Raw genomic sequence first — 15,881 nt, 5'->3', positions numbered from 1 at the left:
GGAGGCTGGCACAGCCAAAATGAAGCTAGCCAATCGGCAGCTGCGGGTGTTCCCTATAACTCCATCAGAACAAACCCATGCACCAGTACCGTATATAATTTAGTGTTATTGAAGAGATGATACTGCAAGTCGAATCTGCTATTTGTCCAGGAGGAGAGGACCTGGGACCGACCCGAACCCTGCGGAACATTGGTCCAAAAAAAAAAAACACATCTGAATACACCAATTTACTTTAATGGGTCTATTTACTATTTGTAAAAAGAGGAGAAAAAAAAAACAACCAGTATTCCTATGTGAATGGGCCCTTATTAGAAGTGCTTCGCTCTGCTTCAATCTCTTGCCTACTATAGAGCCATAGGTTCCCATTGTGCAACTAATACCATGCTTTGTAATATGCCATCTGATGCGTATGGTTCCATATGGAAACTGCGGCACATGTAAGTACAGCAGAGCCCGTTGACTTTATGGGTGCTATGTACAGCTTTGCCAAGCTTTAATGGGACTGCCCAGTTACCAGACAATATTGACCCATACAAACTGTCTTAAAGTAACACAAAGCAAAACTTGCCCGTCCTCTGCCATAGGAACCCAGCGCTGTAGCCCCGCTGACCTCCCAGTGTTTGTTATGGAACTTCTGGCCAGGACTACTTATGCCAGGACAGGCGCTAGGTCTCTGCGGCAGAGGAGGAGGTACTGCTCTTTATTTTTATTTTAAAGGAACGTTTATTGGGCATATCCTACAGAACAAGGGAGAGTCCTCAATAATTCTCAAAATTAAAACCTTACCGTTTTCTCACTCCCTTCAGAGTTTAGAATACCCCACTGCTCTTTATTATAACAGTTGGTGGTATACGGGGCATTTTTTATTAAGTAACTAGACAACCCCTTTAAGACACTATTGCTCATGCGGCCTTACTTCCTGGATTGAGTTGCTACCTGACCCAGTCCATCTTTTGCAGCACGGACTGTCCATAATCTCACACCACTGCCCTAGTGCTGACTACTCTCCTGTGGTCCCGTTGATGCTTCAACATGGTGAGCGCTGCAGCACTGATGCTCTTCCAGTCATGGCTTCCTCGTGATGTCATGGCTTCAAGGATGATCTTGAACAAGCCTACCGTTCTCTCATCGCCTGCCCTTACAAATGTACTTTGTGTTGGCTTTTCCCCCTGTCTCGTATCTTATATCTTCCAGCTAGTGACTTGACGTCTCTGTTTGCCATTTGATATATAGTTTCCTGTTCTTGATTTAAGCTCTGGGATGACCTAAATCTGGTTTCAATTTTATATGTAGAATTGAGAACACTTTTGTCAAAAGATTAAAAAAAAAAAGTTTTTATTGTCTCTTTGGTTATTTTCAGCTGTGGATAACTAATGCACATATACGCACTGGGTTGCGGGAAGCGCTACTCTCTCTAGGACGGGTATAAGGTTTCAGAGCCGTCTAATGTTTCATGCTGGGGGGAAGCCCAATAGTTCAGTGCATTCACCAGATGTTGGGCTAGGAAGGGCTCACAAATGATTGGGATTCCCAGCTGTTACCTTGTTCTCCTATTTCATGTCTAGTACAGCCATGGACTTCTGATTTTCGACAGGGTGTGTTTCCTACTAATGGAGATTCCTGCTGTGTGCCTTTTGTTATGCAAGAGGAACATTTGATGCATCCACATTGGATGTTTCTATATGGAAAGAATGTGAGATGTTTGGATGTCCCCTTTTTCCATTTTCACTCCTTAGTAAGCTGGCTGTTCTGATGATGGTCTTCTACGGCTACATGTGTACTGTGGACAACCAGCTGATCGGTCTACACAGTGAACCCCAACCAGTAGCCCGGGAGCCACATGTGGTTCTCCCAGGGAGTCCTGAATTATAATCCTATGCACTGACCATTACTGCAGACATATCCTAACCATCAGACCATGCCAATTCGGATGGCATACTAGACGTAACCCTCTTTCCTCACGTATGCTAAGTCTACATGGAGGCTTTCAGCCCAACGTGTTATATGGCCAAAGTTTGCACTAGTGACCTGTTATATTGCATCTTGATGCAAGTAAATGCAGTCATCTGATTTAGATTTCTTGTGATTTGTCAGTCACAACATAACTACATATACTTACATCGGGTTGCGATATATCAGGGCCGTGGTGCAATCTGTGACTGCGTAACAAGGGTCGTACCTGAAGAAGCCATGTAGCCTTAGCCCAAGACTTTCTCCATCTTTGACTGATCGTCAAAAGCCACATTCAAGTCAAAGTTGAATATGGCTCACAAAATATACAAGGTTGGCACCTCCTGCCCTAGGGCATCACATTGTCATACAGTATGAAGTTAGTTTCTGGTACCCCACATGATCAAGTATGAGAGTTTACTCATTTTCGGGAGCTAGAAGTGGCCATAAAGCCTCCCGTGTCTTAGATGTGTGAAGTTGTCGTACGTTTGTCTTAAAGGGTTATATAAGAAAAGACTAAATGCAAAGTTTGGTCTTTCCTGCTTACTTTCATTTTCAAAAACTGGAAATGTGATACATATGTTTCTATCTTGCAGGTTGGTCATTAATGGGCGCCCTTACCTAGGCTTGTGCACTGCGTTCAGCAATGGCATTTCAGTCGTCGCCTTTTGTTCTGCCCGGCGTTTCGCAGCACTTCAACATTCAGGATGTTGACACCGGGCAAGAGGATCCTTTTGAGAACTTATGTAGCCTGGAGAATGGACGGCATTATGATGTGGTTCCAACGGTGGTGTGTTCCTTGTGCTGCCTCTTTGGACTTGTATATATTTTTTTTGGTAAGTAAGGGAAATGTCTGATTTGCATTTTATAATGAACTTCTTGGCACAAGCTATGCATCACTCCTCTCAGAATTGTAACGTGAACCACAACAAACCATATTCTGTTGAATTGTGAGGTACCCCACGGCACAGTGTCTTATTTTTGGGGGTGTCTTATACTTACCCAGACGCCGGCGTCTGTGTTCTTCGCGCTGGCACTCCTTCAGTTCTCAGTGCTGACAGGATTCTCTTCTCCTGTTAACTGGGGTTTGAGTACCCCCCCCCCCCCCCCCCCCCCCCCCTCCATTAAGCGCTGTAATTGGATCGACCGCAGCCAATCAGAGCCGGTGCTCGATGAACCAATCGCAGCCATTCAGTGATGTCACTCACTGAATGGCTGTGAATGATCGAGCGTCGGCTTTGATTGACTGGCACTCGATCCAATCACAGAGCTCTCTTACCAGAGCGGGGTATTCAAAGCCCCGTCACCAGAAGAGAATCCTGTCAGCGCTGAGGACTGCAGTCTGACACAGCGCCGGAGAGCAGCGCGAGGGACACAGACGCTGGCATAGGGCTTATTATATGGGAAAAACTACAGTTTTTCCAGACAGTTTTGGGTTTTTCTAAATTTTATAAATCAAATTTGATAACTTGTAATACGGGATGTGTGAAAGTCCACTTTTATTAGTAGACTATGCATAGTTTTATTATCCTATAGACATATAACACAAGAATGAGAAAAGAGTATTTTACCATGTTCCATATTTTTAAAAATATATATATATATATATATATATAATATTTTTTTTTTTTTTTTCCCCTTATTGTGACTTTTGCATTGTCTCTGTTAGAGTTGCTAAAGGAGTTTTCCAAGCAATTTTTATTGATTGTGTATCCTCAGGAAAGATCAACCATGGTTGGTTCTGGGGTCTGCCGCTTGAGACCCTGACCGATCAGCTCTTTGGGCTTCCACTGTCACTGGCAGATGGCTCCAACCTCTGTTTAGAGGCTGGTAATTGCAGGTGCAGCTCCCATTAAAATGAATGAGATCTGCATTTGCAATTACCAGTACTGTCCACTGCACAAGGGCCAGAGCTATCTGCTTCCACATTGTGCCCTTCTGACAGCAGACACCTGAACAGTTTATCCCTCAGGGTCCCAAGTGGTGAATACCCAAGCCAATCAATAAAAATAGCCTGGAAAAACTCCTTTAAGCCGGAGAGAAGTTGTTCCAGCCCTCCGATTTTCCTTCGAATGGGAATCTCCTGACTGTCCTCGATGGTAGATATCTAGTAATGATTTAAATCCAGGTTAGCGTTGTGCTAATATAAGGTCCAGAAGGGTCGGCGAACACCCTCATAGATGGTCATGGAGAGCGTAAACTGCAGGAGAGGGGGGATTAACTTAAGAAGAGCAACGTTAATCGTCCATCATTGGGAGGGAGTCTAAGGCCTGTTTCAGTCCCCCAGGAGCAGTCTCTTAATGCCAGTAATATTGGCCACTTGGGAACAGTCATTAAGTGCACATGATAGCCGTATTTACAGCTTTAGCTGCCTTGGTCACGAAGTCTGAGTGCACCCCCCCCCCCCCATTAACCCTTTGCAATCAAATTATGGATTCAGGGTTTTCTAGGGAGTTTTCTCTTTCTGCCATTATACAATCGTGCCACCTGCTGGCTAGAGCCAGTACTGAGGTATGGGACATGCTGGAGAGGCCCCCGACAACCAGGCCCCCCCCCCCCCCCCCCCCATCTGACCTTTAGCTCCTATGGATAAGTGATGAGGTCAATTTTGGTGCAACCCGTTTAATAAAGGAGAAGATCAATGATAAAACTATTTATCCTTGATCAACAATTGGGATGCTATTAAAAATTGTTGGCGTTCTGATCAATAGCTGTAAATGTAAAATGCTTCCTAGTACATAGCTGGGTCCTATTACCATACCGGAAATGTGTAATTAAGGTAGCCTTACGTACTGTGACTTTTAACCCTTTCCAATCCACTGTCTGACATCTGAAGGCATTCTGATTGAAGGCTGTACAGCTCCGATGTCGGAAGACGTCCGTCAGGGTATTCTTCCTGTATATTACTGACCGCTCTGTTGTCGGGGGGCCTCTCCAGCATGCTCCATAGCGTAGTACTGGCTCTAGCCAGCAGATGGCGCCATTTTATAATAGCAGAAAGAGAAGATCCCTTAGGAAACCCTGAATGTAAAATCGGATTACAAAGGGTTAAACAAACTTTTTTTTTCTTTCTTTTTTTTTGTTGCAACATTTCTACACTGTTTTTTTTTTCCTTTTTTCTTTGAGAGGTAAAACTTTTTTCTTAAAAAACGTGTAAAACGTCAGGTTTGTGCTAGAAGGCTCGTCATTATAAGCTAATGTATATAGTTTCTGCCGTCTGTCTCTGCAGGTTACAGGTGCTTCAAAGCCATCATGTTCCTCTCAGGGCTGCTGGCTGGTTCAGCGGTCATTTTTTTACTTTGTTACAAAGAGCGAATCTTGGAAACTCAGCTGAGCCTGGAGTTAAGTGCGGGGATCGCCCTGGGCATCGGCCTGCTTTGTGGACTGGTCACTATGCTTGTGCACAGTGTGGGCCTATTTATGACGGGCCTGATTCTTGGACTTCTGCTGGCCACGGCTTGTCTTGTTGGCTTGGAGCAGTTCTACCATCCACCTACAGCCTGGATCCCTATAGGAGTAATGATGGGCTCCGCCATGCTCTTCGCTGTATTGACTCTGCAGTGGCAGAAGCTTTTCACTGTGATTTCCACCGCCACGTTTGGAGCTGCTCTATTGACTGTGTGCACAGATTACTTCATTGAAATGCTGCTGCTGGTCCAGTACGTCTACAACCTCCTCCGCCTTGAAGTATCGCATCCCCTCTGCTGGTTCAGTTGGGTGGTTCTTGGCATCTGGCCAGTGTTAAGCATTCTGGGAGTTGTAGTCCAGTGGAAGCTCACAGCCGAAGGCTTCTCGCATACTAATGGTGAGTACAGTTTAGTATGTGTTCAGTGTTTTGGGGTGAATTTGTGGGAGTGTTGTAAAATATATATATAATTTATTTATTTTTTTAAAGGAGTTGTCCGGTTACTGGACAACATTGCCCCCTCTAGATTAATCTGTGTTAAAATGACAAGTTACTTACTCCTCCTCTGCTACGGCGATCCGTCGATCCAGGGCTGCAGCCCCGCATCCTCCTGGTATTTGTTGCTGATGATGTCATCTGAACTCTCCTGACCACTGCAGCATCAGCGCTCACATCCTGTAGTTTAGAACTCTGACACTGCAGCCTCTGATTGGTTGCAGCAGTCAGGAGACTTCCGATGACCTCATTGGCAACCAGCATTCAGACAGATGACGGCGCTTACAGTTTTGGATTCCTCCCCCAGCAGAGAAGGGGTAAGTACTGCTCTTAACACAGATGGGACTATAAGGGCAATGTTATCCGGTAACTGGACAACCTATCTGAACTTGGACTAAAGGAAAAAAAAATTAGTAGTATCTGTTCTTTAAGAATGCTTATTCTTTTTCTATCAGGATCTTGAGCACATGTAAGTGCCTAACAACCTGCAGTAAGGCCGGTCTCACACGACTATTCACAGTATTCCACATGCATTTGCGCAAACTTGCAGCATGTTCTGTTTTAGTGCGGATTCTGCACGGATGGCTTCCATTGAAGGCAATGGAAGCCGTCCAACCTGCGGCCCATCCACAATTGACATTGCGGATAGGCCGTGGGTACCCATGTCATTGCCTGGTGACGGTGCGGAAAAAAGAGCTGTACCGCAGATGTCCAGTGGCTCACCGCAGCCATCCGATATACCAGATACGTGTGGTCACTGGCCAGGAACAAGTGAGACTGGCCTAAGTTTGTATAAAGGGGGGGGAGAGTCTACAGAAGTAAAGGCTTGTTTTAAACGGTTTCCCATTATTTACCCCAAAAAAGGGGTGGGCGGGCAAAGCAGATGTCAGTCGAGGGAACTCTGTTGGGGAAAAATAGCATAGAAGGGATCTTGGAACATGGTGGATCTCATAATAGCCTCAAGTATGGAACTAGGTTTGTTCTGGAGGGTGAATTGATATTGAGCGTTTCAAAATGTCAGAATCAAAATTGTATTAAAGGGGTTGACCCACTTCAAGCTGTTTTGCTGCTGGAAGCAGGTGGCTCTATACATTGTGCAGTGGTCCAAGTTAGTAGTGTAGGCGGAGTCCTATGAAGTGAATGGGACTTGGCCTGCAGTACCAACCCAGGCCACTGTGCAGTGTACAGAGCTGTGAGGGAATGCCATCAGTTTTTAAAGTCCGGAAAATCCTTTTTGAAGTACCACATGTTCCATGTAAAAGGACCCTTAGACGATTATCGTACTGGATCATGTGAAACGAAGGGATATTTGTTTATTGTAAACACTGCCAGCGACTGAACAAATGAGCGAAAAAAAATTAATGTTGTTCCAGTTTTGTGCAGGCATAAAAATCAAATAAGACTAAGAACAAAGTGAAGGATGACTTCTTGTGCTACCCATAGAAGTCTATGTAGGAGGGAGACAAAAGAAGAGACTCGCACAGACGTGCTGCAGCAGCCATCAAATTAGTTATTTACTGTGATACAGCTACTGGAATTGCATCTATACTGCTCAGTCCTGCTGTAAACTGTACTCCATGCTGAAGTTGGGGAACAGAATCTGCTGTTTTTCATAGGAAAATGGGTAGGCCAACCATTGTAGTCAGTTTCCAGTCCTAGAACCCGTCTGGATGGCTACCATCTGTGTTATGCTCAGGAGTATGTGTTCAGGCTAATAAGGGGTAGAGGTTAACGTGGAAGGTTGAAAATCTATTTCACTTCCTGCACTAAGGCTACTGCTGACTGAAGACCTCACAAGCTCTGTCTGCAACGATCCCCGCTGCGAACAAACTGCAGCTGCTGCTTGAAGGACATTAGAAGTGGGAGGTTTGCGCTTTGCTTGCCAATACTGAGTCCATGTTTATATAGCTTCAAGTTCAGAGTAGTCTTAAACTCCTGTGTCCCCTCCAGTAGACCTGACCCCTTCACAGTGTTAAAGCAGATCGTGTATCATCTCTTATTTAGTTATTTAGAGTGTGTTTCCTGGATTAGGATATGGATGACCTAGCCTTGTGGCGGTAGATGGTGGGTGACTAGGGTAACCGGATATGAAGTGGGCGCAGGAGCTTCAAAAATTGTTTTAACCGATGAACTGGGAAAGAGTTAGTTGATGGTGGGAAGGGAAGGGGGTGGGGGAGGCGCGGGTTCAGATGCAAATCATTGGTAACTGTCCAGGAAATAAACCGGACTACCTCGAACCTATCAACCAGTTCTTAGACATGTATCATAGATACGAAACATGGTTATTCTCGTAGAGAACAATAACTGCTTTAACTTCACACAGTAGCGCTAAACTGAGTGACACTTCAACTCGAAATAATGAACAGTCAATGTTGGACTGTCTCACAGAGTTCGGGAATGATGCACACTGAGAATTTCAGGGGTGATGGGCAGAAATTGCCGTGTGACTCGGGACTATCAGGCTCAAGGAGGTAGGAAGTTTGTTAGCATGTGTCTGAGCCCCACGCCACTCCAAATTTCTCCAGTGACTAGCGTGACTGCAAGCCTGCTAACGCTCTCTCTGATGGTCTCTGAGTTCGCACTTGGGCGGCTTTTTTTGAGGCCGACCTCACTTACGATTCCTGACAAAGCGTTTACAGGTCAGATTCTAATATCAATCTGTGATCTCCTCTATCATTTGATAGGTTGAGTTACATGGTGAGTATTGATGCCTTTGTTATGTTTCTGGCTGCTATGGGAACCCATTGATATCTTGCAATCCCAGTGTGGGATGCCAATGGGTGACAGAAGGATCCCCCTGTCGTTTGCTTACCTGCTACAGTTACTATTGATTGTGGCCTGAAAGGGATTAAACTGCCAGGAACTGAGGTTTCTCTGTTACCGGCGGTTAGAGCAGGAGCCTGGCTGTCAGTCAGTTAAGCCACCACCTTAAAAAGATGTATATGCCAGTTTTAAGCCCATTAGTGAGGCCAGTAAAAAGGCGTATTGTCCGTCACGAAGAGGTTAAATTCAAAGCATGTTAATGCTGCCGATTTCATGCACTCAAATGAGGAGTAAAATACGTATGTAATATATGCAGATGTGGTGATATGCCCATTTTATATGGTTCATGAAAAACGCAACTTGTCCAGTAAACATTGAGCCCTCGGACAGCTATGTCGGCAGAAAAAAATAGTTTTTTTTTTTGTTTTTTGTTTTTTTTTTTTGAAGTGGAGAGAAACTAAAAATGGCCTCTTCCTTCAAGGAGTTAAGCTTATGTTAAAGCTTCTGGTAACATATAATGTAATAAGTAATGTTCTTGTATTATCAGATAAGATCGGTCTTATTACATGCCTAGCTCGGTAATGTGTGTTGTGTGCCGGCCCTGGTGGGGACGTCTTCTCGCTGCCTCGTCTGTTTTATGTTTTACCTTTCCGAACTCGCTCACATAATGTGGTTCCTACTTAAATTGGCAGTGATTATAAGCAGACGGCAGAAGCGCCTCCAGCTGCTGAGGATCCGACAGAAAGAGGCCAAAAAACGTCAGAGCATCACGGCTCAAGAAGGGACGTATCGGCGGAAGGCCAACCCTATGAAGAGATACACGGGGGACATTCTTGCACCGGTGAGCCTAATTCTTCTGAGTCTTGAAGGTCCTACAGCCAACACTTACCTCTGAATATCTGGTGCTCGCCTCTGCTTTGAGTTGAAAGTAAATCTCGTTAAGTGTACGCAGCTTTACCCGCTCTCACATTACATTTTGCCCTGGACACTGGCAATAAAATGGGATTTGGGTTCTGCTATCCTGTCTGACTGAAAGCAGGGTATTTCCATATAAAGTTTTGTATGAGGTTGCTGAGCCTGTAGAGCTCTAAAAGCACCAATAGCTATATGAATTAATTAAAGGGGTTGTCTGGGCGTTCCTTTTTTTTTCCCTTATATCCCTGTAGGGAGCTTGTACCATAACACCTATAAGGCATTGCAGGACTTACAACCCATCGGCTCTCCGTGATTACATCGTGGGGGTCCAATGACGTCACAGAGGGAGCGCCCTCCCTCTGTGAACCCTTTTCACGCCGCGATCTATATAGATCCCAGCATGTAAGGGGTTAATAGCGGGGGTCGCTGTCCCTGATGCACCCCTGCTGTTGCTGCGGGAGGCTGACTATCAGTAATGTTCAGATGCCGTGAGAGCCACATGACATAAGGTTACGTCATGTTGCTTTAAGTACCAGCCTGCCATGACGTAACCTTACATCCTGTGGCAGGATGGGGTTAAAATAAATAATACTTACGTGTCCATCCTTGCAATAATCCAGTGCAGCAGCCCCACAGTCGTACTGGTCTTTGTTTTGGAACGGCTGTCACCTGGCCACAGCGCCAGTGTCACTCAGATGCTGGTAGCCATGATGCCAGAAGAACTGTGAGCTCGAATTGGCGGTCAGGTGGTTGCCGTTCCAAAACAAGGAACTTGAGTATTTCGGGCCTACTGCGGTGGATCGTCAGGGCAAAGGAAGGGTAAGTACTGCTGTGTGTAGCCTAAGGGTCCTTGAACATCAAACGACTTTCAGATTACTGCTGGTTTGGGCGAATCGGACTGATGATCATTCTGTGTAAGCGCTGCCAGCGACTGAATAAGCAATGATAATTTGTTTGCTTATTGTTAGCCGTTCAGTTGGCAGGCATAAATATCAAACAGCGATTGGTCTGTATAAACTAGAAGTTTTTCCTCTATGAACGTCTGCCTGTTTACTGTAAATGGAGACGGGCGGCCAGAAGAGATCTCCGACTCCTCCGTTCCATTCACTGAACGAATAATTGCTTCTGTGTGAAGGCACAGGAGCAATAATCGCTGGGACGACGGTCCGGTGCTTAAACTCCCAACAATTGTCCCATCTAAAAGGACCCTTCTGCTGTGTCTTGAGACAAGTGAATACAGACACATTGCTTTTGTATTAGGAATAATCCGCATAGCTGTCGAAGATGAGGGTGATCAATGAGTGGAACAGGCTACCACGGGCGGTGGTGAGTTCTTCTTCGGTGGAAGCCTTCAAACGAAGGCTGGACAGACATCTGTCTGGGTGATCCAACATTGAGCTGGGGGTTGGACTAGATGACCCAGAAGGTCCCTTCTAGCTTAACAATTCTAAGATAGTGTTGTAAAAAGACTCCTTTTCTTGCAACACTAGAATCTTGAGAGCCGTTCATTATTATATAGCACTTCTTCACTTCTAAACAATTGCTATTACCCTAGTAAGTGCCTGGCATGCCGCTCATAGAAGACTGATGACATTGCAAGCATTCAGATAGTAGACGCCTAGAACTTCTCATTGTTTATTGATTTGTCTTGCAGAGTTACTTGCAGAGCCTAAGAGAGCGACAGACCGGCACGGGCACATCCATGAGCAGCCTGAACACCAACATGCAGACTATTGTGGATATGGACTACGAATGTGGCTCTACTGTGCCCCTTACCGCCACTACTCCTGTAATTCGTGTCTGATGTGTCCCCCACCCTGCTCAAGATGACGGGCCAAGTTGTTGTGCCTTATGTATGGCTCTCGGTATATCTCTCCCTCTCACTTGCCAGAGCCGCTCATCTCATCTCCTTGATTGTTTGGACTCCATAAAAGGAGGGAACAGATTTGTAGACCGTCTTTCCCTAAGCCTGTTTTGTACGGTGTATGCTTAGTCAGCACATATTGGGTGAATATCATGTGCTAGATGACTTAAATTTAACTCTGCTCAATGGATGAGCAAACATGAGTGTCTTCACGAGCTCGCAGGATACCGCCTAGCTGTAAAGTACTAGTGCTCGCAGGACACTGCCTAGCTGTAAAGTACTAGTGCAGACAGAAGTTTAAACATCTGCACGTAACACAACGCTGCCAACTGAAGTAACCTTTAATGCTAGTGATGAATTGTGTGCCTTTATTTTTTTTTCCAATTTTGCATAATATACCAGATCCACCCACTTTGTAAGTATGTCTGCCCTGTCTATTGCAAAAGTACATGTTCTAGCCTAATGGATCCGGAAGATGTCACATCAATCTCACTAAAGGATAGGAAGAGGTTTAAAAACTAGTGCAAATGAAAACTGGTGCAGTTGGCTTTCACCAATCACGTCTCTGGTTACACTTTTTAATGTGCCTTAGAAAAATGAGAGCTGATTGGCTGCAGTGGGTTAACTGCTTGAGGTTTTTTTTTTCTTTGCACTTCTTTGGTGGGAAGGTATTTTGAAGTAGGCGCACAGCTGTGGGTGATGGGGCAGGCAGGGGCATGTGCCCTGGGCGCAAGTAGGATGGAGCGCAGGAGGATGCTGGCCTATAATTGCATCACAGTACCAAAAACAGCCGCTTGCTGTGGCAGCCTTCGACACACAGAGCACCTTAATCAGCTGAGTGAAGAACTCTGATTGTCGGGAGCGGGCAACTCTGTCTGGCAGTTGCAGCAAACACTAATACACTGATTGGGTGAATGGGATATACTTTTACACTTTTTTTTTTTTCCCCCCTCTTTAATTGTCATTGTAAAGTAGCAGGGGGCTCAGGGTGTTATTGGCCAGGCACCTCCAAGGTTTACCGCTCCCCTCTTCTTTTGATAGTTTGTGCCGGGTAGCAGGTTTGCAGAAGACTAGAAGAGCTTTCAGAAGTGCAGACAAGCAGGCAGTGGAGCAGAGACAGTCCACCATCACCTCTTGTTCACACGGTCTCCAAAAAAACTAAGCAGTGATCAAAGCCTATCCACCCCAGAAAGGTACCAATGAAAATCAACTTGTCCCACAACAAAACAAGCCCTCGCAGAGGTACACCGCTGGGAAAAAAAGTTATGGTCACAGTAAAACAGAACTTTATAAAAAAAAAAAAAAAAAGGGAACCTGTCCCCAACTACAAGCACTAAGGCCGACTCACATGGGCGGACTAGATTCCACAAGCTTTAGGCCCGCAGAGGATTCCGCAGTCAGCCCTGCATACCTGAATTTTCCGTAATGCAGATGGAGGCCGTCCGTGACAAAGTAGAGCGTGCTGCGACGTTTCTTCCGCTCACAGAATACACAATTATATCCGCAAGTGTCAATAAAAAAAAAGCGACGGTTCATGTTTTTCCATGGCTACTGATTCCGCAATTGGAATCTACCTGTGTGAGCCCGGCAAAGTTGGGGTGCTTTTAGTTTCGGTGACATGCAGTTGGCAGAGCCTCTCTTCATATTTTGCTGGCTGCCCCGTTCCTGCGGTGTTCCTAAGTTAGTGTGTGCGCAGCCAGCTTGCAGCCTCCCGAAGGCTGTGCACATGCACTCTTCATTTTTATGGCAGTGCCTGGTCTCCATATCGCCTCACTTATAAGTACAATGCCTTAGTTTAGGGTGCTTCTAGTGACAGGTTCCCTTTTAAAAGTGTGATAATTGTGTACAATTACTTAAAAAAAAAAAACCCACATTTGCTGTGGCCGTAATCCTATATATACCTGCACAATCAAGGGAATGTCCTTTATACCGCCCTGTAACCAAAACCCTCAAATATGGAATTGCATTTTTTTCCCCCAATCACCCCTATAAAAAGTTATGTTTTGCAGTATATTATATAGACCTCAAGTTGGGTCTGTTAGTGAATAACGTCTCCTGCAAACAATCCCACATCCAGCTATATTAACGGAAACATTACAAGGCTATGGCTCTCGGAACAGAAGAAATTGCTTGCAACGGCCCAAAATGGCCTGCGTTCAGAAAATGACATTAAATGGTTAGGGGATGCGGCAAATCCTTAAGCTTTGAGGGGGGTGCAAGCTTAATCTTTTCCCAAGATACAAGAAAAGTCTCGAGTTTTATCTCTGATGCATTTGCAGCCCAGTTTAATACAATCTAGTATTTTCCCCTATAAGATCACTACTTGACGATGCATATCTGCAGAAGCCCTGACTGCACAACTTGCGTATGATGTTAGCCGCGCGCTGTTCATAGGCCTTTACGTTTTGGCCTTCGATAACTTATGGGGTTCAAAGGTGAGGAAACGGGGAAGCCACGAAGCTGCTGTTTGTACTCAGCGGGTCCCCCGTTCCAGTGCTGTGCCCACAGCACGACCCTTTTCCGAGGGCTATGCGCACATTCTTTTATTGACCTCTATGGGAGAGCGTTGCAGAGGGTCATCTGAAAAGAGTTGCGCTGCGTGCACATTCTGATTTCTCGGGGGCACAGCTCTGGAATAGGGGATCCAGTGAGTACAAAAAGCAGCACCCCCCCCCCCCCCCCACCCACTTCCTCAACCTTCTGAGCTCCATAACTTAGTTTATAGGTCTCATTGGGGCGGATAGGTTTCCTATTAAAGGGAGTCTGTCAATGAAAAGCTGCTGACAGCACTATATATACTTGGCTTTTATTAACAGTTGTATTAGTAACAAGACTTTTTTGGGGGAAAAAACTTAATCCCCTGCATGCAGTTCCAAGAAGTGCCACAAGGGGGCAGGTCTTTCCCCTGAAGTGCTTCTCATTTTTTTTAAAGGGCTTGTTCAAGAAGACTACAAAAGAGCTGATGTCAATGCTGCCTGTGGAAACCCATCCTAGGACAGGAGAATGCAAGAGCGGAGGGGGAAAGGGGTGGAGGGCATTGCCCAATACTACATGGTTCTGAGCAGTCTAGTGGCAGGCTCCACCCAGCCTCCTTTCCTTACTGGCCTGCACTTGCCGCCACCTGCCCTAGAATAGGTTTCCAGCATCTGCATCCACGCACAGCTCTAACTGGCAGTTGTAGAATCCACCAGGAGACTGCAACAGCCATCCCAATGGGTAGAGCCGACAGCCCTTTAGGGACCAGTTCCACCCTCAAGGCAATTCCTGGAGCGGGACGTACGGGATTGAAAGTTCGTTTTCTGAGTCCTGTTTGATACAGCTGTTGAGAAAGGCAAGTATAGCCATCTTCCCTCTGCTCCTATGTAGTGCTGGCTGCAGTTCTGCATTGGCAAAATGGCAGACAAACTCCCTTTTAAAGGGGTTGCCCCACTTAAAGCGGTTTTGTTGTAGGAAGTTGACAGCCCTGTACACCGCACAGTGGTCAGGGTTGGTTCTGCAGGCTGACTCCTAATTTGAAGTGCAGTACAGACCATGGCCATTGCACAAGGTATAACACTGTCATATTCCTGCTGTACCACTGCTAGAAGTGGAGCAACCCTTTAAAGGGACTGTCCAGTTGTAAATTAACGCTGGACTGTACCTCACGATAGGTAATGGTAAAGCAGCAGCAGTCCATCACCTGGGACCCCTGCCTATCAGCTGTTCACTAGACCAGAGTGCTCATGCACAGAGCAGATTTCTGCAGGAAGCAGACAGCTCCGTTCCCACTTCAGTGGCCAAGTTTGCCTGCAATATTATTGAAATGAATGCGAAGTTCCTAAGTCTGGCTATGGTAGTGTGAACGGCGCTGCCTGCTTACTGCAGCAATCTGCTCAGTACTCGAGCACATTGACATACAAAGCAGCTTTAATAGGCAGGGGTCCCAGGTGACAGGCCATCAATAATAGATCAGCAGGGGTCTATCAATAACTTGCAACTGGACAACCCTATTAAGCTTGGTGCTCCTTTTTGGATAATGTTTGGTCATACATTTCAGGGGTTGACTCCTATGATAACAAATGTGACTATATAGGGTAGCTCTGATACTTTTATGTGAGATTTAGATGTAGAACATATTTTAGCTAGGGCAAAAATGAAACCACTGCAATGTATTACACTGTTTTATAGCACTTTAATATGTGAAGAGCTCTGTACAAAATGTATGTATATGTAACATAATGAACCTACTATATCCACCACACCTTTACTGTATGTATTTTCAACCATCTGACTCCTGCACCCAATAATTTAAGTACTGTATAGTGCATTCATACAGTAATAAAGTACAACACAATTCTACATGGAGGAAGCACGGAAGTCATTAACTTGCCTTATTGTGATGGGGCTGCCGGAGAATTATGTGTATGATCCTAGTCACTGAAGGAACATGAAAGCAACTCCTTCAGCTCCTTTACATCTGTATAGGTGAAGATTATTCTGTACTGTTCT

The 15,881-nt window shown here is 45.4% G+C and overlaps 1 protein-coding gene across 3 annotated transcripts in view; it reads left to right on the top strand.

Moving 5' to 3' along the window:
- LOC136586700 (transmembrane protein 198) overlaps positions 1 to 13,751 on the top strand; it is a 32,054-nt gene extending 18,303 nt beyond the window's left edge. For all 3 annotated transcript variants that reach the window (XM_066584875.1, XM_066584881.1, XM_066584890.1), the window contains exons 2-5: positions 2,547 to 2,786; positions 5,180 to 5,755; positions 9,307 to 9,455; positions 11,184 to 13,751. In XM_066584875.1, coding sequence (XP_066440972.1) covers positions 2,597 to 2,786; positions 5,180 to 5,755; positions 9,307 to 9,455; positions 11,184 to 11,333 — 1,065 coding nt within the window. In that variant the 5' untranslated portion in view covers positions 2,547 to 2,596 and the 3' untranslated portion in view covers positions 11,334 to 13,751. The remainder of the gene's footprint in view (positions 1 to 2,546; positions 2,787 to 5,179; positions 5,756 to 9,306; positions 9,456 to 11,183) is intronic.
- Positions 13,752 to 15,881: the final 2,130 nt, after the last annotated feature.

The sequence above is a fragment of the Eleutherodactylus coqui genome, chromosome 1 (assembly GCF_035609145.1).
Source record: "Eleutherodactylus coqui strain aEleCoq1 chromosome 1, aEleCoq1.hap1, whole genome shotgun sequence".
In the NCBI taxonomy this organism is placed as follows: domain Eukaryota; kingdom Metazoa; phylum Chordata; class Amphibia; order Anura; family Eleutherodactylidae; genus Eleutherodactylus; species Eleutherodactylus coqui.
This window is presented reverse-complemented; position numbering and strand designations above follow the sequence as displayed.